Source organism: Saccopteryx bilineata, chromosome 12 (genome assembly GCF_036850765.1).
Source record: "Saccopteryx bilineata isolate mSacBil1 chromosome 12, mSacBil1_pri_phased_curated, whole genome shotgun sequence".
NCBI lineage: Eukaryota > Metazoa > Chordata > Mammalia > Chiroptera > Emballonuridae > Saccopteryx > Saccopteryx bilineata.
The window spans coordinates 41,501,421-41,527,431 of NC_089501.1; the positions used below are offsets into that span (position 1 = coordinate 41,501,421).

Genomic DNA, 26,011 nt, shown 5'->3' on the forward strand with positions numbered 1-26,011 from the left:
AGAGGATTTTCACATTTATGACTAAAGGCAGAAAGTGAAATTGGCGAGCGTTCAGTGCTTGTTTTGCTGGGAGCCATGACGGAGGCCATGTGAAGCCCACAGAGCCAGAGCGGCTCTGCCGAGCCCCTTTCTGGGAACTACTCAGCGTCTCAGCATCAAGCCACCGTAGCTTGGGACTGAGTCTGTGAACAGCTGTGCTTTATCTTGATTTTCTTGATTTATTTTGTGCATTCATTAGCAAGATATGTCCTAATGTATCAAAAGAGCTTAAAAGAGCTTGTAAGAGTATTACACTTAGCATAAAAATGGGTGTAATTAACACGTTGGGATGAATGAAGTGATGACATTGAGTGTGAGTTTGATTTAAGGTCTGGGAATGCTCAAAAATTTGTAATATACATTAATGGGAATTGCTTCTTTGCTTTATCGCCTTTTCTCTTTTTTTTGTATTTTTCTGAAGTTAGAAGTAGGGGGGCAGTCAGACAGACTCCTGCATGTGCCCAACCATGATCCACCCAGCATGCCCACCAGGGGGCAATGCTCTGCCCATCTGGGGCATTGCTCCACTGCAGTGGGAGCCATTCTAGCACCTGAAGTAGAGGCCATGGAGCCATCCTCAGTGCCCAGGCCAACTTTGCTCCAATGGAGCCTTGGCTGTGGGAGGGGAAGAGAGAGATAGAGGGGAAGGGTAGAGAAGCAGATGGGCGCTTCTACTGTGTGCTCAGGCCGGGAATCGAACCTGGGACCTCCACACACCCGGCTGACGCTCTACCACTGAGCCAAATGGCCAGGGTTGTTTTTTGCCATTTTGACTTACAAAAGGTTTCTTAAGCAGTGCTCTACTCTTTATGTTCAAGAAGGTAGATAAAGGCATGAATATGTTGAGGAAATACATAGAAAACTTAAAAAAGACAAGTAGAATTCCTAGAGATGAAAGCCATCTACAAAATTAAAAATAATGCACTGAGTGGGAGAACATATTCACCAAAGATACAGCTGATAAGGGTTAAATATCCAAAATTTAACAACTCAACACTATAAAAACAAAAAATCTGATTAAAAAATGGGCAGAGGACCTGAAAAGACATTTCTTTATATAGCTGGCCAATAGACAGGAAAAAATGGTCAATATTACTAATCATCAAAGAAGTGCAAAGTAAAACCACAATGAAATAATCACTTTGCACCTGTCACAATGACTATATCAATAAATCAACAAATAACAAATGTTGAGGATGTAGAGAAAAGGGAACCCTTGTGCACTATTTATTGGAATGCAAATTGGTACAGCCACTATGGAAAACAGTGTTGCTCAAAAAATTAAAGCTGAAACTGGCCCTGGCCGGTTGGCTCAGTGGTAGAGCGTCGGCCTGGCGTGCAGAAGTCCCAGGTTTGATTCCGGGCCAGGGCACACAGGAGAAGCGCCCATCTGCTTCTCCACCCCTCCCCCTCTCCTTCCTCTCTGTCTCTCTCTTCCTCTCCCACAGCGAGGCTCCATTGGAGCAGACATGGCCTGAGCGCTGGGGATGGCTCCTTGGCCTCTGCCCCAGGTGCTGAAGTGGCTCTGGTCGCGACAGAGTGATGCCCCGGAGGGGCAGAGCATTGCCCCCTGGTGGGCAGAGCGTCGCCCCTGGTGGGCGTGCCGGCTGGATCCCAGTCGGGCACATGCGGGAGTCTGTCTGACTGTCTCTCCCGGTTTCCAGCTTCAGAAAAATACAAAAAAAAAAAAAAAAAAAAGGAAAAAAGGAAAAAAAATTAAAGCTGGAACTACTTTCTGACCCAGTAACTCTACTTCTGGGTATTTATCTGAAGAAATCCAAAACACTAATTTGAAAAGATATGTACACCCTCGTGTTCATTACAGCATTATTTACAATAGCCAAGAAAGGAAGCAACTGAAATGCCCATCAATAGATGATTGGATAAAGAAATGTGGTGCATGTGATATTATACAGTGGCCATAAAAGAGTGAAATCTTAACCATTTGCGACAGTATGGATGGACCTAGAGGGTATTTTGCTAAGTGAAATAAGTTAGAGAAAGACAGATACCATATGATTTTACTTATATGTGGAATCTAAAGAGCAAAATAAGCTAACAAACCAGAAATAGACTCAGATACAGAGAACAAGCTGATGGTGGGTATTAGAATTATTCGTGATCACTTTATAAGTTATACAAATGTTTAACCATTATGCTGCACAATTGATGTTAATATAAAATAATATTGAATGTCAATTGTAACTGAAAAAAAAGTGATCCTTGAACTATGGTACAGCTTCAAGCTAATATATGTCAAACTAATAATAAGTCTAATAGGAATGCCAAAAAGGGGTGTGTGGATGCAAAACATATTTGCAAAAATACAGTGAACTCAAAGCAGAAGAAACATGAAGAAAGCTATACAAAAGCACATCATATTTCAATTGCTTAAAACTACAGCTAGTGGTGGAAAAGAGAGAAAATCTTAAAAGCAACTAGAGGTGTGGGTGGGGGGAACACATTAAATTCAGAGGATCAAAAAAAAAAAAAAAATGACAGTGGATGGTTTCCTTAGAAACAATGCAAGCCAGAACAGAACAGAACAGTTATACGGTATTTGAAGAGTAATTTGACAACCTAAAATTTTATCTTCGGCCATGTTTTCTAAAAACAAAGGCAAAATAAAGAATTTTATATACATAAAATACTCAGAATTCATCACTCGCAGACTTCTACTACAGAACATGTTTAAAAGAAGTTCTTTATGCTGAAGGCAGTTGATATGAGATGGAAATTTAGACCTACTCAAACTTGAGTTTTACTTTTCATGGAAATGACTATTTTCAACTTGTGCCTGTTTAAAATCTCAACAGAGAAAGAAACTGTAAATCATTTAATATTCAATATTTTAACATTTTAAAATTTTGTCAACTATCTTCCAAAATGTGTTTTCCGGTAATTGTTGTTCAATTAAGTGATACTATTATTGTCTCCCTTCTGTGATGGAACTAATATTGAAATTTTCACAAGTTAAGACACTACGGCCAAAGCTGCACCATTTACTGGGTTATTCATATATACAAGAAATAATTTATTCAGTGCTCTAAGCATTTACCTTATTATTTGATTACATGAGAATAATAAAACTAAAGTTTTTCAGTATTTCCTTTACATGTATTTGCAAGGTTATAATTTGAAATCAAAGCCTGCATTATAAAATTATTTTTCTTTTATCATTTTGTTCACAATTTTCTAAGGGCTTTAGCAACAGTATATAATTACAGTAGTGGTCAGTGTTGCATTTGAGTTGAATAATAAGATAAATCTTATTTTCTGGGAGAACAGAAATTGTTTTTGGTTTAAGTCCGTTAGAAAATATTTGTCAGGCCTGACGTGTGGTGGCGCAGTGGGTCAAGTGTCCACCTGGCAAGCTGAGGTCGTGGGCGGGCTTGGCTGAGGCACACACAGGAAGCAACTACTACGACCTTTTGCCTCCGCTCCCTCCTCCCCACATTCTCTCTCTCCTCTCTCTCAAATCAATAAATAAAATATTTTTTTTACATTTTTTTCTTTTTATTCATTTTAGAGAGGGGCAGAGAGAGAGAGAGAGAGAGAGAGAAGGGGGGAGGAGCAGGAAGCATCAACTCCTATATGTGCCTTGATCAGATAAGTGCAGAGTTTTGAACCTGCGACCTCAGCATTCCAGGTCGAAGCTTTATCCACTGCGCCACCACAGGCCAGGCAAATAAAATCTTTTTTTAAAAGTATTCCGGAGATTGATAGTATCATTAATAGAAACAAAAGACTTCAAAATAGAAGCAAATGTTTTTCTATTTTCAGTTTTGTTGTTTTTTTGAAAGATTTCATTTATTCATTTGAGAGAAAGAAGAGGGGAAGGAACAGGAAGCATCAACTCATACTAGTTGCTTCTCGAATGTGATTTATCAGTATATGTATAAAGTAAGAGCGGGTGTACTAGGATATATACCACTTTTAGTGTTAAGTGATTTTAATAACAATACTGATTGATTTGCAAAACCAACAGGTAGGGAATTTATTCAGTTTTGCCACTATTTTGAGTTAGTGGGTACAAAATTTGATAAATAGCCTGTTCTCTTTCTAGAAAAGTATTCTTCAAGATGCCGTCTTATTTTATAGGAATAGTAGAAAGCATCATATATACTACTTTTGTCAAAGCCTAATAATTAGATACTTCTTTTTAAAAGAGGGTATCAGAGTAGACAGTTCTTTTGCTTTTAATATTATTAAAGATAAAAATATTGTGAGGCTCCTAATTCATTACTGGTTCATGAGCTTTATTATAGTTAAGATTCTTTTTTTTGCCCGACTAGGCATTGGCACAGTGAATAGAGCCGAGGACCCAGGTTTGAGACCCCGAGGTCGCCAGCTTGAGCGCAGGCTCATCTGGCTGGGGCAAAAAAAAAAAAAAAGAAGCTCACCAGCTTAGACCCAAGGTCGCTGGCTGGAGCAAGGGGTTACTCGGTCTGCTGAAGGCTCGCGGTCAAGGCACATATGAGAAAGCAATCAATGAACAACTAAGGTGTCTAACGAAAAACTGATGATTGATGCTTCTCATCTCTCTCCGTTCCTGTCTGTCCCTATCTATCCCTCTCTCTGACTCTCTCTCTGTCCCCGTAAAAACGTAAATAAATAAAATAAAAATGTTTTAAAATTAAAAAAAAAAAGATTCTTTTTTTCAGACCCTGCATGTAATTGTACATACTGCTTTGTGGCTTGCACCAAAGGCCATACCATCTCTCCTCCTCTTCCTGTACTTTTTTCACTCTACGCTGAATGCATTTTCTTCTACAACTTTTATATATCTCTCATTTATTATGCTCTTCTGCTTTCCATGTATTCTGCCCTCCAGCTCTCCTCTTACCTGTTTCTCTTGTTCATCTCTATCTATAGTTTTCCATTTTTAAAAAAATCAAGTAACCTCTCAGTCTTCTGGAGATTGTATATTCTCTTCAGAAAAAAAAAAAACAAGCTGACTTACACAAAATTTCTCAATCCCAAATAATGCTTTCTACTTTATATTTCATATCTTCTACAGTGGAGTATTCAGGTTCGCTCCTTGGCCATCTTTTGATTCTGAGCATGTGACAGATTTGCTTAATGAATGAGATGTGCTGTTTCCATTTTGTTTACATAAATTTCTACTTCATTTTTTTAAAAACTCTAATGAAAAAGTATAATTGCAACATTTATACTATATATATAGTTTATATGTGGCATATACTATATATATACTTTTGTATATGCATACAGTATTAAATATGTTGCATAAAATATATAAAATACTTATATATATGCTATACTTATATAGGCTATATGAACATACATATGTAACATGTAGTATTACAAATAATATCAGAGTGAGAGTATTGGAAACAGTGAGATCTGGTATCAAGTTGGGTTTGTATTTGGCAAATTGCATAAAAGAGAAATTTTCATCTTTATAGCATGTTTATTTTGATATTTTTCTTTTTTTTTTTCTTCTATTTTTATTTTCTGAAGCTGGAAACGGGGAGAGACAGTCAGACAGACTCCCGCATGTGCCCGACCGGGATCCACCCGGCATGGTGGGTGATGCTCTGCCCACCAGGGGGCGATGCTCTGCCCCTCCGGGGGGTCGCTCTGCCGAGACCAGGGCCACTCTAGCGCCTGGGGCAGAGGCCAAGGAGCCATCCCCAGCGCCCGGGCCATCTTTGCTCCAATGGAGCCTTGGCTGCGGGAGGGGAAGAGAGAGACAGAGAGGAAGGAGGGGGTGGGGGTGGAGAAGCAAATGGGTGCTTCTCCTATGTGCCCTGGCTGGGAATCGAACCCGGGTCCCCCGCACGCCAGGCCGATGCTCTACCGTTGAGCCAACCGGCCAGGGCTGATATTTTTCTTTAGTGGGGTATTTTCTGTAATATTTTTTTCACTGTTATGCATAATAGTTGTGAACCACTGGTCCCTATAATTAGTATTTATTTTTGGAATGTTTAATAATTTGGTAGCTTAATAAATAAAAGATACTTTCAAATAAAGATATATTTTTTGTTTTCTTTGACATGTTAGAAATATTAGTTTTTTATTTCTATATTATGTATTAATGAAATGTACATATTTACATATGATACAAGTTTTTTAATTTATAGGTTCCAGACAACACTGTAGACTTCTTGTATTTTCCTTACCATGTAAAGAAGTAGATTTAAATAGCTTTGTGAATAGCTTCTTAGCAGTGCTCATATTTTGCAGAAATAATTCATCTGTTAAGGGATTGCTTATTTTAAGATTGAGTTTGTGGAATGTCATAGGTATTTAATACTGTTTTAAAATTTTATTTAGGATTTTTTAGAGAGATTTTAAACATAAAACATTGTTAAATATTGGCATTTAGAAAAATTCTGAATGTCTTTATTCATTGTCATTTAAATTTTTAAGTCTGATCCATAATATTGTATCATTTAACTTAAATTAACCACCATATGCAAAACCTAAATTAATGGACATTGATCGAGATGCATAGTAAATGTTGATTTTGTATAATCTGCAATTCTGATACTCTAATAGGGTAGCTTTTAAAATCAATTGACTATTAAAAACTAGAAGTATATTAAGTTGAGTTCAAAAGAGGTAATTTAAAGAACCTAGAAGAATGACTTTTTAAAATTTTACAAACAAAAAAATTAAATAATATTAGAACAAAAGATTGAAGGAAAATGTATTTGGTTATATAAAAATATTTTTCAGATAATTTTAAGTGACTTAAATGTGTAAAATAAACTTCCAGTCAAAAGAGAATCTCTTCACATTTTAAAAATCATTACAGTACTTACTGTGAGAAATGAATAATACTTTTGAAGATCAACCTCAGGTATTTTTAATTGATCTTAATTTCAAATCTACGTTTTTATTTTCTTAGAATTTTAGTTAATTTAAAAATTTGTTCTAAGCCAATGCAACTACTTTTTCTTATGGGATATTGCTTGTAATTACTTACTTGGTAATTTTTTAGGTATACTTTATTCTAAAAGTTTAAGAATCTATTTTGTTTTCCTGATTTTATCATTTTTACACGCACACATATCACTAGAGTATTTCTCTTATGCTGAGTTAAGGAGTAAATAAAGTAATAAGAATTAAAATACTGTCAATACTAACTTAAATCTCATTTGTATTACAAGTAGGCTAAAGTATGGGAATGTAAAGTAAACATTATTTTCAGTTTGGGAAATATAAAAATATTTTAAGTGAAAGGTAAAATACAATACCAGTTATGAATAGCTTGGTGTTTAAATAAATTTTTGGTTTAAAAAATGAAATTCTTTACCCCTTTTCTTAGGCTATCCACTCTGTGGCTTGGCATCATGAAGGAAAACAGTTTATTTGCAGTCATTCCGACGGCACCTTGACCGTGTGGAACGTGAGGTCCCCTGCTAAGCCTGTACAGACCATCACTCCCCATGGTAAGAAGGGTCGCTTTTCAACACTGCTCAGATTGGGCTGGGCAGTAAACTGCTTTGTGTGTTATGCGTTTGGATTTGTTTTCTGTTTGTATTTAAGGATAAGGATGGATCAAATTTTGATGGAATTAAAAATAATTATACATATAGAAATAATATGTCGCAATCATGTAATAAAATCTCAAATTAACTATAATTACAATTGAAAGAGAAATTTTGAAGTAGGAAATTATCTTTTGAATACTGTTTCATTAGTAGTTCAGAAAGTCATTTTGTAAGTAATATAGGACTTTAAGCTTTTGTCATCTTAAAAGTTAACAATTTGCAAGTTGCTAATGCATATATAGCAGTTTATTGAACTTGGAAATCTGCAGAAGGAATTTTATGTATTAAAAGTAGTGTCAGGGTACCCTAAGAGTACTACACGTTTGAGGATTCACTGGGAAAACTCACCAGATACAGCAAAGCAATGCAAAGCAAAACCAGTCAACAGAGAAGTCACATGGAATGAAATCTGAAGGGAACCACACTCACATGTCCAGAGTCTTCTCCCAGAGTGTCACGTAGGACATGCTTGAATCCCCTAGCAGTGAGTTATTACCACACGTCTGAAATGTTTTCCACCCGTGAGGCTATGCTGAGTTCAGCTGTCCAGTTTTTACTGGCATCAGTTTGTACGTACCTTCTGCTTTAACACACACCAACATTTTGGACTCCCCCAAGGAAGGCAGAGATTCATCACAAAGCGAATGTTTGTACTGAAAGCCTAATCACAGTGCGCCCCCTTCAGTCTGGGAATGGTGGAACCCGTCTCAAAACCAAGTTACCAGATGCCAGCCAAGACCTAACCCTAACCTGGCAAGGCAGCCTTGTTACAGAAAGCAGTCTTAGGCCTGCCAGGTTCACTCTTTTTCACAAGTCGTATTTACAAAACCTTAGAAGAAGGTTTTATTAAAGGACTTATGAAAAACATGTATTAGGAGCAAATTCTTTTGAGTTTTAGGTGGAGCCCAGGAATTTGTATGCCTTTATTAATCAGTATTTTCTATCCCCACCCTAAGAAATTCTTACCCAGAAATCATATTAAAGAAACTGTTCTTTAAAATGGTAGTATATTGAAGAATATTCTTGTAACTATTGCTAATATTTCATTGCTTGGTTTAAAATATGAATGCCTATGCTTTTTTAAATAATTGGGTACATTCTGAAATATTGCAATGTAGAAATTAAACAGTAAAATTTAAAACTTATTTTATCTATCTGGCAGTTCGGGCTTTTAGACTTGTCTGTTTCTGGTAAAAATAATAATTCTTGAAGCCACAAATTGTGAAATATACACTTTACCTGTGATAGCAGGTATCTTTCTAGAAAAATACTTTTTTTTTTCTTTTTTTTGCTATTTTCTGAAGCTGGAAACAGGGAGAGACAGTCAGACAGACTCCCGCATGCGCCCGACCGGGATCCACCCGGCACGCCCACCAGGGGCGATGCTCTGCCCACCAGGGGGCGATACTCTGCCCATCCTGGGCGTCGCCATGTTGCGACCAGAGCCACTCTAGCGCCTGGGGCAGAGGCCAAGGAGCCATCCCCAGCGCCCGGGCCATCTTTGCTCCAATGGAGCCTTGGCTGCAGGAGGGGAAGAGAGAGACAGAGAGGAAGGCGCGGCAGAGGGGTGGAGAAGCAAATGGGCGCTTCTTCTGTGTGCCCTGGCCGGGAATCGAACCCGGGTCCTCCGCACACTAGGCCGACGCTCTACCGCTGAGCCAACCGGCCAGGGCGAAAAATACTTTTTTTTTTTAAGTGGGAGGAGAGAAGATAGTGAGACAGACTCCTGCATGTGCCCTGACTGGGATCCACCCGGCGTTTGGGGCTGCCGCTTGAACCAATCGAGCCACTGGCTACTAGAGGGGAAGAGAGAGAGAATGGGGAGAGGGTGGGGGAGAGAAGCAGATGGTCACTTTTCACGTGTGCCCTGACTGGGGTCCACCCAGCGTTTGGGGCTGCCGCTTGAACCAATCGAGCCACTGGCTACTAGAGGGGAAGAGAGAGAGGATGGGGAGAGGGTGGGGAAGAGAAGCAGATGGTCACTTTTCACGTGTGCCCTGACTGGGAATCAAACCTGGGACATTCGTATGTCAGGCCAATGCTCTATCCATTGAGGACACCGGCCAGGGCCATAAGCATGTATTTTAGACTTGCTACAGATCTCTTTGTGCATATATCCAGAGGATGGCCCTATGGTAGTAGGTTTCATTTTTCCCTAGTTCATTTTCTTCCATCTGTTAGTGACTAGGTCCTTAATCACTGTAGTACCCCTGAGAATTCTCATAAATTTTTCGTTCTCCCAAGCTTCCTAGAACCTAGGGATCAAGCAAAACCAAAAAAGTAGATGATTAGTTTAGAGAACGGTCAGATCCAGAAGAAATGGAACTAGTATTGAAGGTGGTATTAATATTAGCTTTTCATTTTAAGTTTATATTTATTTCGATAGCTGAGTTCAGTGGCAAAACTAAGTGCATTTTTTTTTTATAAAATGAAGTGCATTTTTATACATTAAAGTACAAAATTATGTTTTTATACCATAATAAGTATATAATTTTCAGTATACTAAATATCTGATTTGGTGGATCAAAATTTAGTTTGATTTTTTTTCTCATTACTATTACTAAATTTAGGGTTTTTTCTTCAGTAATTAAAGTGTTAGTCTCTTGCTCTTCTAACAAACAGTTATGGTAAATTACTTTAAATGTCCTAGACTTTTAAATTTGTGTCCAATTTTGTTTTTTTCATGTTTAAACCCATTTAAGAATAAATACCTTATTCTTAAAATATATTTATAAGGGTTACCTTGATAGTCAGGAGTCAATTGTACTTTGAGACTCCTACCTGTATATTTAGTGTTAAGAATACCTTAAGAGGTTCTGAAGAATCTGTTTAGAAAATGTAATATTGCACCAGCCTAACATGGAATTTTAACGCCAGTAGACTTTTTGTGGTCAAGCCCTGAATCTATAGTTTCTGGCTCTGTGACTTGGCGAAGTCAGTTAACATTTGGAACCTCAGCAGTCTCATCTATACATTGAGATAATAATTGAAATGAAAGCACCTAAAAATTGTGATGTGCTTATTGAGTATGCTATATGTTATTTACTTGATAAGGTAGGACCAAAAAGTTGAGTAGTATCCCCCAAAATATATTCCACAAATACTAATTTGTTTATGTTTATTATCTGTATTGGTTTATATATTCATTTTTTATGTGGCTTTTTCCAAACTTAATTTGAATTTAGTATCTTTATTCACAGAACATCTTGTGATTCCTCTAATGTTTCATGAAATACACTTTTTTTTTTTTTTTTTTGTATTTTTCTGAAGCTGGAAACGGGGAGAGACAGTCAGACAGACTCCCGCATGCTCCCGACCGGGATCCACCCGACCGGGATCCACCCTACCAGGATCCACCTGGCACGCCCACCAGGGGCGGGACGCTCTGCTCTGCCGTGACCAGAGCCACTCTAGCGCCTGGGGCAGAGGCCAAGGAGCCATCCCCAGCGCGCCCGCCCGGGCCATCTTTGCTCCAATGGAGCCTTGGCTGTGGGAGGGGAAGAGAGAGACAGAGAGGAAGGAGGGGAGGGGGGTGGAGAAGCAAATGGGCGCTTCTCCTATGTGCCCTGGCCGGGAATCGAACCCGGGTCCCCGGCACGCCAGGCCAACGCTCTACCGCTGAGCCAACCGGCCAGGGCCTTCATGAAATACACTTTGAAAAATGATGGTCTAGTGCTGGAACTAAAATTATGAGACAGTTCTCCAGATTTGCTAGTTAAGTCACTAGGCTTGGATGACAACCTTCATTACAAAAATTATTTGATAGTGGATTCTTATTCTGACGGATATAGTAGTTATTTTGTTAGTGATGGTAAACTGGGCAGCCAAGTAGAATAATTTGAATTCATTTAAGAATCTTATGATATAATGAAGGATAATTTTACTATATGTATTGAGATGGCTTGTACTATTTTCTCCAACTCTCTATTTCTGTATCTGAGAAATTTACTCAACATGTGATTTCTTTTTAAATTAACTAAAACAGAAAAAAGGTGATAGCTCTCTTTAATCTAGTGTTGATGGTATCAGAGAATGTTTCCTGGCAGGCAGGAGACCTGGAATGCAACTCTAGCTTTGCTTTGTGTGAAAATCCTTGTGGAGCTAATTACTGTTCTGTGGGACTTAGTTTCATAATATGTAAATAGACAGGACCAAATGAGGTATAAAGTTTTGTGCATATGTGGAAATTAAGCCTGATTTGGGACTATTTATTGACCCTGCAAAGTCATTTCATCTTGGTGGGTTGTAAATATAATATATATTCCTGCTTAGAGAGTCTAGGTGGTGACCACTGCTTCTCTCTCTCTTTTGACCTGTTTCTCTCCTATGACAGAGGGGCTTTCATTGTTTGGAAGGGAAGAAATTTGATAGTCTTGGCATGGCTTACGTGCAGTCATCATGGTTAAGTGATTTGCTGGCCCAAGTCCCCACAGAATCTATCCTGTCACCGCACGTGTGTGCGTGCACATGTGTGGTATGTTGCAGAGTAGATATTCTGTGATTATCTTCATCAGAACAAATGATTCTCAAAGGAAATAGAGATGCTAGGTGGTCAAAATAAGTAGATATCCATAGGTAATGACATTTCAAATTTTAGTTTCTGGAGGTATAAATGTATCAAGGAATAAATCATGATTGGGGACCTTTTATTCTATTATGGGTTGCTGAAGGAAAAATAAAATTGAAGTTCACATAAAAAAAAGTCATTTTAATATTTTAAGGATGTGACATACACAAAATTCTATTAATCTTCTTTTAAGATTCACCTAAAGCATAAAAATTCAGTATTACTAAAACCATACTTCAGTTTCTTATATGCTTCATTGCAAAGTTTACCCCAGTTTATATTTGAAATTACTTACCCAACTCCACAGAGCATACTCAAAATAAGGCTTCTATTTAAAGGGCAAGGGTGTGGAGCAGCAGGAGGAAGAATGCAGGGAAGCATTCTGTCAGATGCTGGTAGCAAGCTCCCATGAGGAGTTACATGCACAAGTGGACTGTGCTGAGGCTCCTAGCTCCAGCCACCACGTTCTGACTTCTAGGAATGCAAAGACAAACTCTCAGGAGCCACTTCAAATGATAAAGTCATTCTTGACAAACCAGTTAAGCCAGTTGCCAATCTTCAGTAAATCTACTACACTGAAGTCATCAGTGAAGTTTGGGGAGTTTTGGACCCTGAACAAGCACATCGTAAATTCCATTGCCTTTAGTCAAGAGTCAAAAAACCAGATAGGCCCTGGCCGGTTGGCTCAGTGGTAGAGCATCGGCCTGGTGTGCAGAAGTCCCGGGTTCGACTTCCGGCCGGGGCACACAGGAGAGGCGCCCATCTGCTTCTCCACCCCTCCCCCTCTCCTTCCTCTCTGTCTCTCTCTTCCCCTCCTGCAGCCAAGGCTCCATTGGAGCAAAGATGGCCCGGGCGCTGGGGATGGCTCCTTGGCCTCTGCCCCAGGTGCTAGAGTGGCTCTGGTCGCAACAGAGCGACGCCCCGGAGGGGCAGAGCATTGCCCCCTGGTGGGCAGAGAGCGTCGCCCCCTGGTGGGCATGCCGGGTGGATCCCGGTCGGGCACATGCGGGAGTCTGTCTGACTGTCTCTCCCGGTTTCCAGCTTCAGAAAAATACAAACAAACAAACAAAAAAAAACCCCAGATATATATGTGTATCCAGTCCATTTGTAAAACAACTCTGTCTCCACACTCATTAAAGAAAGGATACCCTTGCGATTTTAGACTGCTGTTATTAACAATTGATTCTTCACTTTGAACCTTTTTTTCTTAGAACATCACTAATCAATAGAGGTGTGCGTGAGCTGTATGATTTTAAATTTACCATACTACTAATAAAATCAAATATGTAAAATTAATTTTAATAGTATTACTTAACTCTAAATATGCAAAATACTGACATTTTGACATGACATCAACCTACAAAATATTTTACTTTTTTTTGTACTCTTTGAAAAATCTAGTATGTATTTTACAGTTAAAACACATCTTAACTTGGACTGTCTACATTTCAAGTGCTCAACAGTCATGTTTGAGTGATGGCTACGTGCTGGGCATCCAGTTCTAGCCTGTGAACATAACTGCTGCGTAACAATTGTATCAGTTAGAAAATGTGTTTGCATTCGAAATGCAAAATTAAAAACTTAGGAAGCACTTGTTTTTGTCAGTAATCCTTACTCATTTTTAATACATCTTTATTCATTCAACAGACATTAATTGATCATGTCCTCTGTACCAGAGATTAAATACTAGATATATATTGCCCTTGAAGAACTCGTAATCCAATGAATGAAAATGATGTATAAATTGACAACTATATTACATTACAGTAAGTGCTGAGAAAAGCATGTGTAGTATGATGTAGAAACAGAAGTAGTGAGTGTGTTTTGAATAAAGGGCGTAGGAAGATTTCACAAATGTAGGTTATATGACCTTGAGCATAAAAGATGAGTGAGGTGTTAAGAGAAAAAAAAGAACATAAGAGGTCATTTTAGTCAGATGGTACAAAGACATAATCAAAAACAGTGTTCTTGGAAAACTGCCACTAGTTTAGTATGATCAGAATTTAAATTTCCTTTGGGCAAGTAGCAGGAAACAAACATACCAAGGTATGAATATACGTCAAAATATACTAAAGAGTTTGGCTTTCGTGATGGAGACCTGGTAAGTGATTTATCATGAGAAATAAGAAATTTACATTTTGGATATATTACTTTGATGGTAGTGCATCAGGTGTGCTGGGGCAGAAGTGGGAGGCCAGTTAGGGAGCCATTCCATTAGTAAACAAAAAATAATGAAGAGTTCAATTGTGACTGCAAATAGGAAGAACTGGACATACATGACTAAAATTTTGGAATTAGAATCAACAGGACTTGGACCAAGTAATTCATTGTGGCTGGGTGGTGTACGGGAATAGGAAGCAGGGCATAGTAAGAGACAAGAAGAAATCAGATATGCAGGTCTATGTGACTTACCAATCCAAGTGTTTATAATTAACCGGATCTTCTCAACAATTTACCAAGATAATTCACAGGTGGTTGAAAGCACAGATTGTTGCTACTCAGGTGGCATAGCAAGTAAGTAAAGTGACACCTAGTGGTGAAATCTGGTGATCTTGTAAACATCCTTTAATTTACATGGGCTTTATAAAATCTCAGTTAGTGCCTTATTATTTGATTTGATTTAGAAAATGGTTAGTCTTAGATTACTGATGAATAAATTAACCTTTGTGGAACATAAGCAATAATCGGTGATATAAATTTAAAAACCTGAGTTTAAAAAAATAAAACCAGAGTATGGAGATCAAAAGGACTAATTTCCAAGCAAGATTAATGAAGAAAGATCACTGTAAAAACTGCAACATTTTGATTTATAGTGATAATGAAACTACACTGTTAGTATTGTAGCAAGGAGTGGAAAAAAATTTTACTTATAAAGAAATAAAAATTAAACTGCTTTAAAGTTTTTTATACGTTTAAATGCTAGATATAATAGAACAATATCAGAAGATTATTGAGCAAGACAAACAGTTAAGCCAGGTTTATACAAGATATAGAAACTCAGACTTGAAAAACTCCCACATGCACCCTGACCAGTATCCACCCAGTATCCCCCATCTGGGGCCAATGCTCTGCCCATCTAGGATCTTACAACTGTGCTATATATTTTTAGCACCTGAGTTAGAGGCTCCTCTTAGCACCTGGAGCCATCCTCAGCACCTGGAGCTGACATGCTCAAATCAGTTGAGCCATGGCTGTGGGAGAAAAAGAGAGAGAGAAGGGGAGGGGAGGGGAGCAGAAGTAAGTAGATGGTCACTTCTCCTGTGTGCCCTAACCAGGAATTGAACCTGGGACCTGATGTTCTTTTTTAAAATTATTCTAGCCACTGAAAGATTACCAGTGAATACTGAAATAAATTAAATTGACATATGTCTGAATTACAGTTTTACTTCATTAAAATTATAAAACAATAATTTTTAAAAATAAATGTAAAACTTGCATCTGTAATTCTAAATTATATCAGTCTGACACTCCCATTAGAGCTTTGGATGGTGGGAGATAAAGCCTGATGCTGGCCTTCCTCCAAGCAGACATTTAATGCTTTACTGAAAGGCCCTGTGTCTCTGAACAGGTTGATGTAGAGGTTATTACTTCGTGCCTTGTACAGCATGAAGGAATACTTTTCAGATTTAAACCTTTGTTTTCCATACCTTTTCTCCCCTCAGTTTCCTCTTCTGCCTCAGCAATCTAGTCTCTTCCTCCAGCAGTCCTTTCTAGTCCTTCATTCTGGTGTTCTGCTTGCCTCCATCACTGGTCACTTCCTGGTTCTACTGGAATGCCAGAGGTTGGAGATTGCACTGCACCATCAAAGAAGTGATCCTCCAATATCCTAAGTGAAGACAGTATTGGATGCTCCAATGCCAGTTGACGTGCATATTTTCATAAAAATTTAATGTAATGAAGGTGACATTTTATATTATTTATTAATGTGGCAAGCTACTATGGTTCAATAGAGTGCTGACAGGTGCATACCTGTATTACAACCTGTCACATCACGCTCTTTAAAAATGTGCAGCTTATTCTCTGGCACTAATAGCTCAAAATATAAAATGTGCACCGAGATGATTGATAATATATTAATTAATTACAGAAAAAATACCTTCCCTATACCAAAGCATACTTTAGGAAATGAATAATTAAATATAATAAATGAAACTACTATAAAGCAGTTACAAGATTACAAAAAAATCTTTAATTGATTTTTGTGCAGGGAAGGACTTCCTAAGCATGAAACCAAAGGAGGGAATGACAAAAAAGGCTGATCATACACGTACGACATCATTCTACTCAAATGGGATCATATAATACAAGGTCCCTCTCCCTCAGCCTTTCCCCCTTCGGCAGCCAGGTCCCCTTTCCTGCCATATCAGCTAAGTGATGTTAAAAGTCTTACAGGACGTGTTAACACAATTTATAAGCATAATTTTTGTTACTGTTATATATTAAGTAGAATTATATTAGGGTGTTTTTTTTTTTGCATCTTTTCTTAATGCACTGTTATTTTAGGAAAATCTCCCCTATCATCAGGCATAGCTCTAATTCTTTCATTTTAATGGCTATATAATAGCAATTATTTAACAGTTTTTTCACAAATTTATTCAGCACTTCCAAATTAATGGGCATTCACTTTGTTTTCAGTTCTTGATCGCTACTAATTATGTTGCCATTACCATCCTGTACATATTTTATAGGAATTCTTTTGACTTCTGTTTTTAATAAATGTTGTCAAACTGCTCTCAAAAAGGGCTGTCTCCTCCATATTTCTGCTAGCCGTGGCTGAGGACCTCTTTTCCAGCATTCCTCCAGCAGTCGCTATTATGGCTCATTTTACTTTCTGCCATCTAGTTGGTTTCTTGACTTTCCATCTGCTCAGGTTCTCAGAGTCGTCCCGAAATGAGGGACTGGGACCTTGACCTTCTCCTGCCCGGGTCTTTCCTGGGCATGCACACAGCCCTGCACATGTGTGTGGCATTTTAGATCCCCAGGAATATGTCTAGTTTTCAGGATTTTCTTTTAAATTTGTGCTCGGGTTCCTTTGTTTCAAGGAAAGCCATAGCCTTCAGCAGCTAGATGTTGCAGCAGGTTACTGTTCTTTTTTGTAATGCCCTATAAGGTAGGACCCTTTGTCTCTCTGAGCTGATGTCTGTGCCAAGTGAAATTGCCACCACACCTTGGGAATATAGTTTTCCAGGGAGCTGCAAGTGGAGCAAAATATTGATTGTGTTCAGGGGAAGCTAGTTTTAACAGAACTGCAGAAAAAAATTTTGGTGCTTTATATTGGCTGATCCCTTCTGTTCCTACCTGGTCACCAAGGGTGGGGGGTGTGTGTGAAGGGGATGGAATTAGCCCTCCAACACAAGGTTCCGTCCTCCTTGTCTCCAGTGTGCAGTTTTTACTGGTTAGACAATGTGCCACTTGTTTTGTGGGTTTGGTTCATTTCCAGGCTAGTATTTCAATTGTTGTGTAAAGCAGTTTCACCTTTAGGTCCTTACTGTGTCATTCTAAAAGTTGATCTCATTTCCTAATTTCCTTAGCTCTTCGTGGGCATTGAGTCCACAATGTGAACGTTAAGGTTATTCTCTTCAAATCCAAGGAAAGCTTTTGGGATCTTAACTACATTAAATTTGCAAATTAATTTTGGAAGAATTGGCAGTTTGAAATTTTAACTTTTCTTACCTGGAGAGATGACCAAACTGATAGACTTGATTATTTAAACATATACTTTTAAAAATGTGCAATTAAAAAAAATGCTAATAATTTCATCGCAGATGACACTAGGGAAAATATTAGCAATATATGATAAATACAATGTTAATGACTTTGAATATTAAATTTGTTTTTAAATATAGAGATTACATATAAGCATGGGTAAAGGATATAAGCCCTTTTAAATAGAAGAAATACAGAGGACCAGTAAGCCTAAGAATATTTAGGGATTAAAAACTACATTTTTTTTTCTATTTTTATCAATCCTTCCACCCCCCTCACTTAGCACCCCCTCCCACAGATGTCAGCCTGCTTTCTGTGGGTTGGTCTCTGTTTTTTGCATGTTAGGTCATTTTGTTCATTCGATTCCACATATGAGTGAAATCATAGGGTACTTATCTGTCTCTGACTGGCTTATTTCACTTAATATAATGCTCTCCAGGTCCATTCAACCAGTTGCAAAGGCTAAGGGAAAAAAAGAACAAATTAAAATGAGATACCCTTTCCAACTATCAAATCAGAAAAAAATGTTATATGTATTGTTTGGGTAAGGTGTGGCACAATACTTACATTGTTGATAGAAGTATAAATGGTACAATCTTTTTTAGAATACAGTTTGGCTCAGATACCGTTTTTTAGGAATTAATCCAAAGGAAAAATGATTAATTATTCACTCATGAAATAGTTATTGAGCACCCACTGTATGCCAGATAGCGTTTGTCACCAGGTACACATCAGCAGAAAACACAGACACACTGAAAAACCTTTGCTTTCATGTAATTTACATTCTTGTTGATGAGGTGAACAGACAAAATATGAAAGTATGTTCGAATGAGAAAGGTATTATGGTGAAGGGGAAACTGGGAAGAGGAAGGTAAGTGTTGGGGTATGGGTATGGGTTTGGCATCTAAGAAAAATGTTATTTAGAATGATTAATCTCTGAGAAATGGTCATAGATTTATTATCTTCATATTTTTCTGAGTTGTTTCCACAATGACCCTATAGACATAGATAACAGAAATTAATAAACATTTTTAAAATAATCAAAACATTTTGACAGTGTGGGTCCCTGAGACCTTATGAGGTTGGTGTATTTTAGCAGCCTTCTAGACATCACAGTGGATGGGTTTTACCTTAGAAGGATAAATATAAATGAATTTATTAGCATAGGGTTTAATTTTGTAGCTTGTCACAATTGTTTAAAAATCTGATTTATATCTACTTTTCTCAAATGTAGCTATCTTAAAACTTGAATTCTTTTTAGCAAATTGAAGTTTTATTTTGCTCATCTGTGATTAAGAACATTGGGAAGACTATCAGTTTCTCTTGCTAGAACTATATTGCAGAAATGTTGTTACAAAGTTACTCATTTTATTTACTTTTCAGCACCAAATTTCAATCAGTAAATTTATTTGATTATTTCAAATATTTTGTATTAAAAATATTATGTATTAAAATATTTGTATTAAAAATATTATGTATTAAAAATATTATAGAGGTATTAAATACCTCTATCAGAGTCATTTTTAAATGTTTCATGGTGGATTTTATTATATTTCATTTTTATTTTATAAACTATCAATGTACGAATTGAGTAATTGAGAATTTTAGAATTTAATGCAGGAAAATGTATTTTAGGAAAACAGTTAAAGGATGGGAAGAAGCCAGAACCATGCAAACCTATCCTCAAAGTGGAGTTCAAAACGACTAGATCTGGGTAAGATTTTACGTCATTGCCGACGTTCATTGTGTGTGATTGCTCAAATAGCACTGAGGGCTGTTCTGTCATTATTTTTGAAGGCCTACTGTAGAATGGTATAGCCCAGTCTTAAATATTATGCTTTCGTTATTTCAAAAAAAAAACTAAAATTGGTAAGTGTATGATAAAATACTTCTTTGTGTTCTCTGTCTTTAGCAGTTCTGCTGTATGTTCGTAAAGCTTGAATTATTTTTCTCAGCAAGCTTCATACCTTCTGTTAGATTAGTCTTCAGTTAATACAGAGTTTAATCTCTAGTGAAAATTATGAAATAGCAATAAAGAAAAATTATTTAAAAATTAACCTATTATACTGTTAAGTATGAAATTTTATATGTATTTTTCAAAAATTAAATCTCATAAGAATATTTGGTAATTTCTAAAGTAAGTAGTTTAATATTAAAGGAGCTTCGTTGTGTTTGAATACATTGATTGCCTTTATAAATGAATTAGATATAAGAATTGTATGGTTTTTATACTTTATATATCTTACATAATATTTTTTCTATGGACCAGATGTTATATTTTAAAATACAATTTAGGAAAAATGTTTTTAAATGGTATTTTTAAAATCTCACATCCTTTTAAACTCGAAAGGAGTTCTTTATGTTCTAGTTTCGCAGAAAAAGTGTGTGGTGTTATTTACTATAGCTATGTAAGAGAGTGAACTTATGTAGTCTGTGTAGTCCAGTGGGACTCAAATTGTGATTCCTGGGCCAGCAGCATTAGCTGAGAACTTACTAAAGATGCAGACCCGTGAACTCCACCCAGACCTGAATCAGAAACTGTGGGCAGAGCCCTGCAGTCTGTGTTTCAGCAGACTCGCAGGAGATTCTGATGCACGCTGAAGTTTAGACCAACTGGTATGTTTTCTGTATACCAGTTTATAAACACTGGTTGTTATAACTGGCCCACTTCCCTTTTTAATCAATTTTTCTCCAAATCTCATTTAATTCAGCCCTGTTATTTGGGAAAAGACACTAAGCTGACAAATCATTAAAGTTGATTTTTTTTCCCCCTTGATCCCGTCTAGCCTTCCTCTGGGATCTGTCAGATACAGTGTTCAGGCAGTAGGTTGAATGAACTCCAAAAGGAATAGCATTGGTTTAATTGATTCCAGCATTCCTTACCGTGCGACCTTTGGCACAAAGTTATTTGACATTTTTGGGCTTCACTTTCGTCATTGGCAATATAAATGTGATAATAGGTCAAAAGGTTGTTGTTATGAATTGAGATAATCATGTATTTAAAACATTTTACACTGTGCCTGGCACATAATAAACTTTCTATAAATGGCTACCCTTTTTTTTAAATAGGAAACCTCCTACTACCAATTGTTTTTTTGTTTGTTTTTTTGCTACATTTGTCCAATGGCAAAGGAATGTGAGTAAAATATGGCGGCAAAAAACAAACAAAAAACAAAAATGATGGGTGGGGGAGGATGAAACAAAAAAATCCTGTCTTTAAAATGCAACATAAAATAAAATGTCTAACCATTTAAATTAATAGTCCTAGTTATCTTCTGAGTTAATCTCTATTTTAACAGATATTGATCGTCAGTAAGGGCAGAAGTCCAGGGAAGATTTTTTTTTCCTGCCCTTTTCCCCTGTTTTTCACTCTGGTATAGTTTTAATTTTTATGAGTTTCCAGTTTCTTAGAGGATGGCGGCAGTACTTTTCCTTTTACTAGGATCTCAGATGAAAAAACAAGCAACAGCAGCAGCAAAACTCTAGCTCTTTTGTATGCATTTTTGGATTCTTTAAAATTGATCAATAGGATCACCTTCCTGTAGCAGTCATCTTCAACGTTTCAATTTTTTTTTTTTCCACCTGGGTTAGGACATTCATAAATTAGATGGGATTTTTTCCTCCCACTGCATGGCCTCGTTTCTTGACATAGGTGCCCAGAATTCTGATGTGTCGCCAGTGTTAAGCACTGCTGCCCTGCCCTCTTCCCCTAGAGCAGAGCCACCTCCAGTTAAGGAAGCTAGGCAGCCCCCACCTTTCCGGTGTCTAGTGAGGGACTTGGGCGATGCCAGCAGAAGGTGTTCTGTTAGTTCCTCTTGACAGATGACCAAAGTTGAGTAGCAGTGCCATTCTTCTCTCCTGATGATCTTCAATATTTTCTTCTGTTTATCTAAAAATTATTCTAGGCAGGATTCCTTCTCCTTTATAGCTCAGCATAAATGTCATTACTTTAAGGACGATTTGGCCACATTGACTAGGTTGGGTCCCTCAGTAGTATACTCTGAAAGCATGCTTTATTTTTCCTTTCTAGAGCTTATACTTGTTAATAATGAAATTATTTATTTAGTGCATGTCTCAATGAAAGCATAGGATATAACTGTCTCACTTCTAATTGTCCAGCTCCTAGGACAGTGATGGGCAATCTTTTGAGCTTGGTGTGTCAAAATTCGCCAAAAAACTGAGCATAACTCAGGTGGTGTGTCACTTCGAGGAAAAAAACTATAATTTCATGATATTTATAGTTTAAATAACAAAAATGTATAATGGTAATATATAACTGTATTTAATAAACCAAAAACTAATCATTTGACTTACCTGCTTAGTGACTTCATTATTCATCTGTCAGTCGGTTTCTTTTGTTGGTCTTGATATTATTTAACTTGTGTGGGGTGCCGTGAACTAAGATAAGTGAGGGGGAGGGGGAATTCTTTAACTAACTTGCCTGTTAGGGACTTTTTTGTTGTTGAATTTCATTGGCTAAATCTTCAATTGAAGGTTGGTATTTTGTACACTTCAAGCCCAAGCAAGCGCTACTAACTTCATCTGTTAATCTGTTTTTTTGTTGTTGGTTTTGATATTATTTAACGCTGAGAATAAGGTCTCACAAAAGTATGTAGAGGGAAAAATTGTGAGTAAAGCCATTGCTATATTTTTCAGGGTGCTAAAAGTGTCTGGTAATCGGCTCCAGGCACTCCAAATTTCCTGTTCATAGTGGCACTCCTCTTGATTCTCCAAGAGGCGCCTTTCTGGATTCTCAAGCTTTGACCTCAAGTCGACAAACACCTGAGCCCAGATGCTGTCTTGAAATGCTGCAGGTTGCATCTTATGTAAATTAAGATGGCTGCTGCTATTTCTTTTTGTTTTTGTTTTTTACAGAGACAGAGAGTCAGAGAGAGGGATAGATAGGGACAGACAGGAGCAGAGAGAGATGAGAAGCATCAATCATTAGTTTTTTGTTGTGACACCTTAGTTGTTCATTGATTGCTTTCTCATATGTGCCTTGACCGTGGGCCTTCAGCAGACCAAGTAACCCCTCATTTGAGCCAGCGACCTTGGGTCCTAGCTGGTGAGCTCTGATCAAACCAGATGAGCCTGCGCTCAAGCTGGCCGCCTTGGGGTCTCAAACTTGGGTCCTCCGCATCTCAGTCCGACGCTCTATCCACTGCGCCACCTCCTGGTCAGGCTGCTGCTATTTCTAATGGTGGGAAACGGCACCCATAGCACAGGCCCTCACCTCTCCCAGCCTCCCCCTCACTTATCTCAGTAATGATGATCAATTAGAAATCCATGACACCCCAGAACAGTAGATTGGATGGTGGTTGCTGTGCCTATGTGGTTGCTGGTAATGGCGATCACAGGGGCCCCAGAGATGCATCCCCTGCGGTATTCCGCTGCTCCCTGCTCCACTGGCCGGAAGTGAGGTCAAAGATTTCCTAATGGCCTAACCGGAAGTCCCAGAACTAGATGCTCTGTGCTGGAGTTCTGTTGTTTTGGCCTACAGACCCCCAGCACAGAGTGTCTACACTACAGCAAATGTTTTATCCTCGGCTACTGCACCTGGCTATGCAGGAGCCGAGGATGAAACGTCCTTCTTGGCATGCGGCCCCATACTTCTCTGGTATGCGGCCACATGTGGCCTCGTGTCATCAAAAATGGCTACACGTGTGTCAGTGCTGACACGTATGTCATAGGTTCACCATCACGGTCCTAGGATACTGGATATGAGGAAGAAAATGATAGGCCGGTGTGTAGAAAGGCATGGTCATAAAGAATTAGCCATTACCTGTTAATGACAAAAGCATAGTTTAACTCTTAGGCACAAGTAAACTCTGACAAAAATTAAAACCAAGATGTGTTACTTTTATTTTCAAATAAAGCATATATCAAGAAAGATTAGACACAGGGAACAATGATAGTATCATGAATAGCACTTTTATTAAAGATATGGCAGTATTCTTTACATAGCCAGTTCTTTTAAAAAGTCAGAAGTTAAATGTTGAGTCAATCCTGTTGAAGCTGTGTTCTGGAAAAATGAATGTGAGTGAGGGGTGAGGCCCTGCAGGTGTCAGGGTCCTGGAGCAGAGTGTGAAGAGAGGGCACTCTGGAGCCAGGCCGCGTGGCTCTGACTCCGGCCTCAGCTGCAGGCGTCAGGGGTGCTGGAGCAGAGTGTGAAGAGAGGGCACTCTGGAGCCAGGCCGCGTGGCTCTGACTCCAGCCTCAGCTGCAGGCGTCAGGGGTGCTGGAGCAGAGTGTGAAGAGAGGGAGCTCTGGAGCCAGGCCGCGTGGCTCTGACTCCGGCCTCAGCTGCTCGCTTACTGTGCAGTCCTGGGCAAATCTGAGCTTTTGTGCCTGTTTCTTCTTCTGTAAGACGAGAATGGTAGGCTCTATCTCACAGCATTGTAATGAAGATCCAACTAATTTATATAAAGCTCTTGGAACATTCTAAGTCAGTTTTCTCACATACCAGTTGTCCCCAAATAGCAGTTGATAACCTTGAACAAACCTCTAAAATGTAGTAGTTCTTTGATACTGTATTCACAAAGCACATGTATGAGTGGCAAGGTTGACCAGACTTTAGAATAGTTAACCTCATTAATATAATATTCCTCCCTCGGTTGAGAAACACTGAGTTAGGGCAATGATTCTTTTTTTTTAAGACATCAGGTAGCCTGACCTATGTTAAGTGGATAAAGCATTGACCTGGAATGCTGAGGGCACGAGTTCAAAACCCTGGGCTTGCCCAGTCAAGGCACACATGAGAGTTGATGCTTCCTGCTCTCCCCCACACCCCTCTAAAATGAATAAATAAAATCTTAAAAAAAAAAAAAGACATCAGGTAATGGTGATCTGTTAGTGAGTTCTGAAAATAACTTTGTTCATTGTGACCATTGATTTTTTTTTCTTAATTTTTTTTGTTCTTTAATTTTTTTTTTATTCATTTTAGAGAGGAGAGGGAGAGACAGAGGGAGAGAGAGGAGAGACAGAGAGAGAGAAGGGGGGAGGAGCTGGAAGCATCAACTCCCATATGTGCCTTGACCAGGCAAGCCCAGGGTTTCGAACCGGCAACCTCAGCATTTCCAGGTCGTCGACGCTTTATCCACTGCGCCACCACAGGTCAGACGTGACCATTGATTTTTAACTTATAGACTAGAATAGGAAATAGAGTGCACTATATATTTTAAAGGTAAGTATAGGTTCATGAAACTTTTATTCATTTGTATACATTTATGTATCTGTATATCGTATCATGAAGTAAAATGCATTGCTTATGATGAGTCATAGCCCTAGTATTTGACAGCCCTGATTAGTGGAATAAGTCAGGTTTGGATTGTCAGACTTAGGTTCAAATCCCAGTTCTCCCACTTACTGTTTTATATTCAGCAAGCTGCAGAACCTTACTGACCTTTTCTTCTTACCTCAGTGAAATAGAGATAGTAAGAAATATGTGTTTGGCACATGGTAGGTGTTTGACTAAATTCTAGTTTCTTTTCTCCTCTACTCCTACTCTTTCTTTTTACTACATAAGAAGCTGTAGGCAGACAGGGCCATATATTCAACATGAAGCAACTCTGGATGGCTCAGGTATTGAATGAAGCAGGTGTGCCATTGAACTCCGTGGGCTTCTGTACCACAGACCATTGCAAGAGTCAGTTCTCTTAAGAAATGGACCACATTAAAGAATCACCACTAAGAGGAATTTATCCCCTTTTGTCATAACACCCGCTGTGGCAAACCTCTTCTGTGTGGAGTCAGAGAGTAAATATTTTAGGCTTCATGGACCACGTGGGTCTCTGTTGCAGCTGTTCAGCTCTGCCATTGTAGCCCAATAGCAGCCGTAAACGAATGAATGCAACTGTGTCCAAGGAAGAGTGTATTTACAGACACTGAAATTTGAACTTTATATCATTTTCATGTATATTTTTTCAACTACTTGAAAGTGTGAAAACCATTCTTAGTTTACAGACCATCCAGAAATGGGCAGCAGGCCATACGAACATTAATGTGCACACACATACACACACATGATATATGTATGTATTTAAGTTTATCTTTAAGGAAAAGTTTTTGGGTTTTTGGGTTTGTTTCTCCCACCTGCTGTGGAGCCAGAATATTTTCAGGTGGTTTAGAAGGTAAGGTGATTTTGTAAGTTTTAATTTTATATGTGAACTAAAAGATG

General features: G+C 38.2%; 1 protein-coding gene across 8 annotated transcripts in view; it reads left to right on the forward strand.

The window, feature by feature from the left end:
• Positions 1-26,011, forward strand: part of STXBP5 (syntaxin binding protein 5) — a 143,235-nt gene that overhangs the window by 49,960 nt on the left and 67,264 nt on the right. For all 8 annotated transcript variants that reach the window (XM_066248449.1, XM_066248452.1, XM_066248451.1 and 5 more), the window contains exons 8-9: positions 7,337-7,460; positions 19,471-19,549. In XM_066248449.1, coding sequence (XP_066104546.1) covers positions 7,337-7,460; positions 19,471-19,549 — 203 coding nt within the window. The remainder of the gene's footprint in view (positions 1-7,336; positions 7,461-19,470; positions 19,550-26,011) is intronic.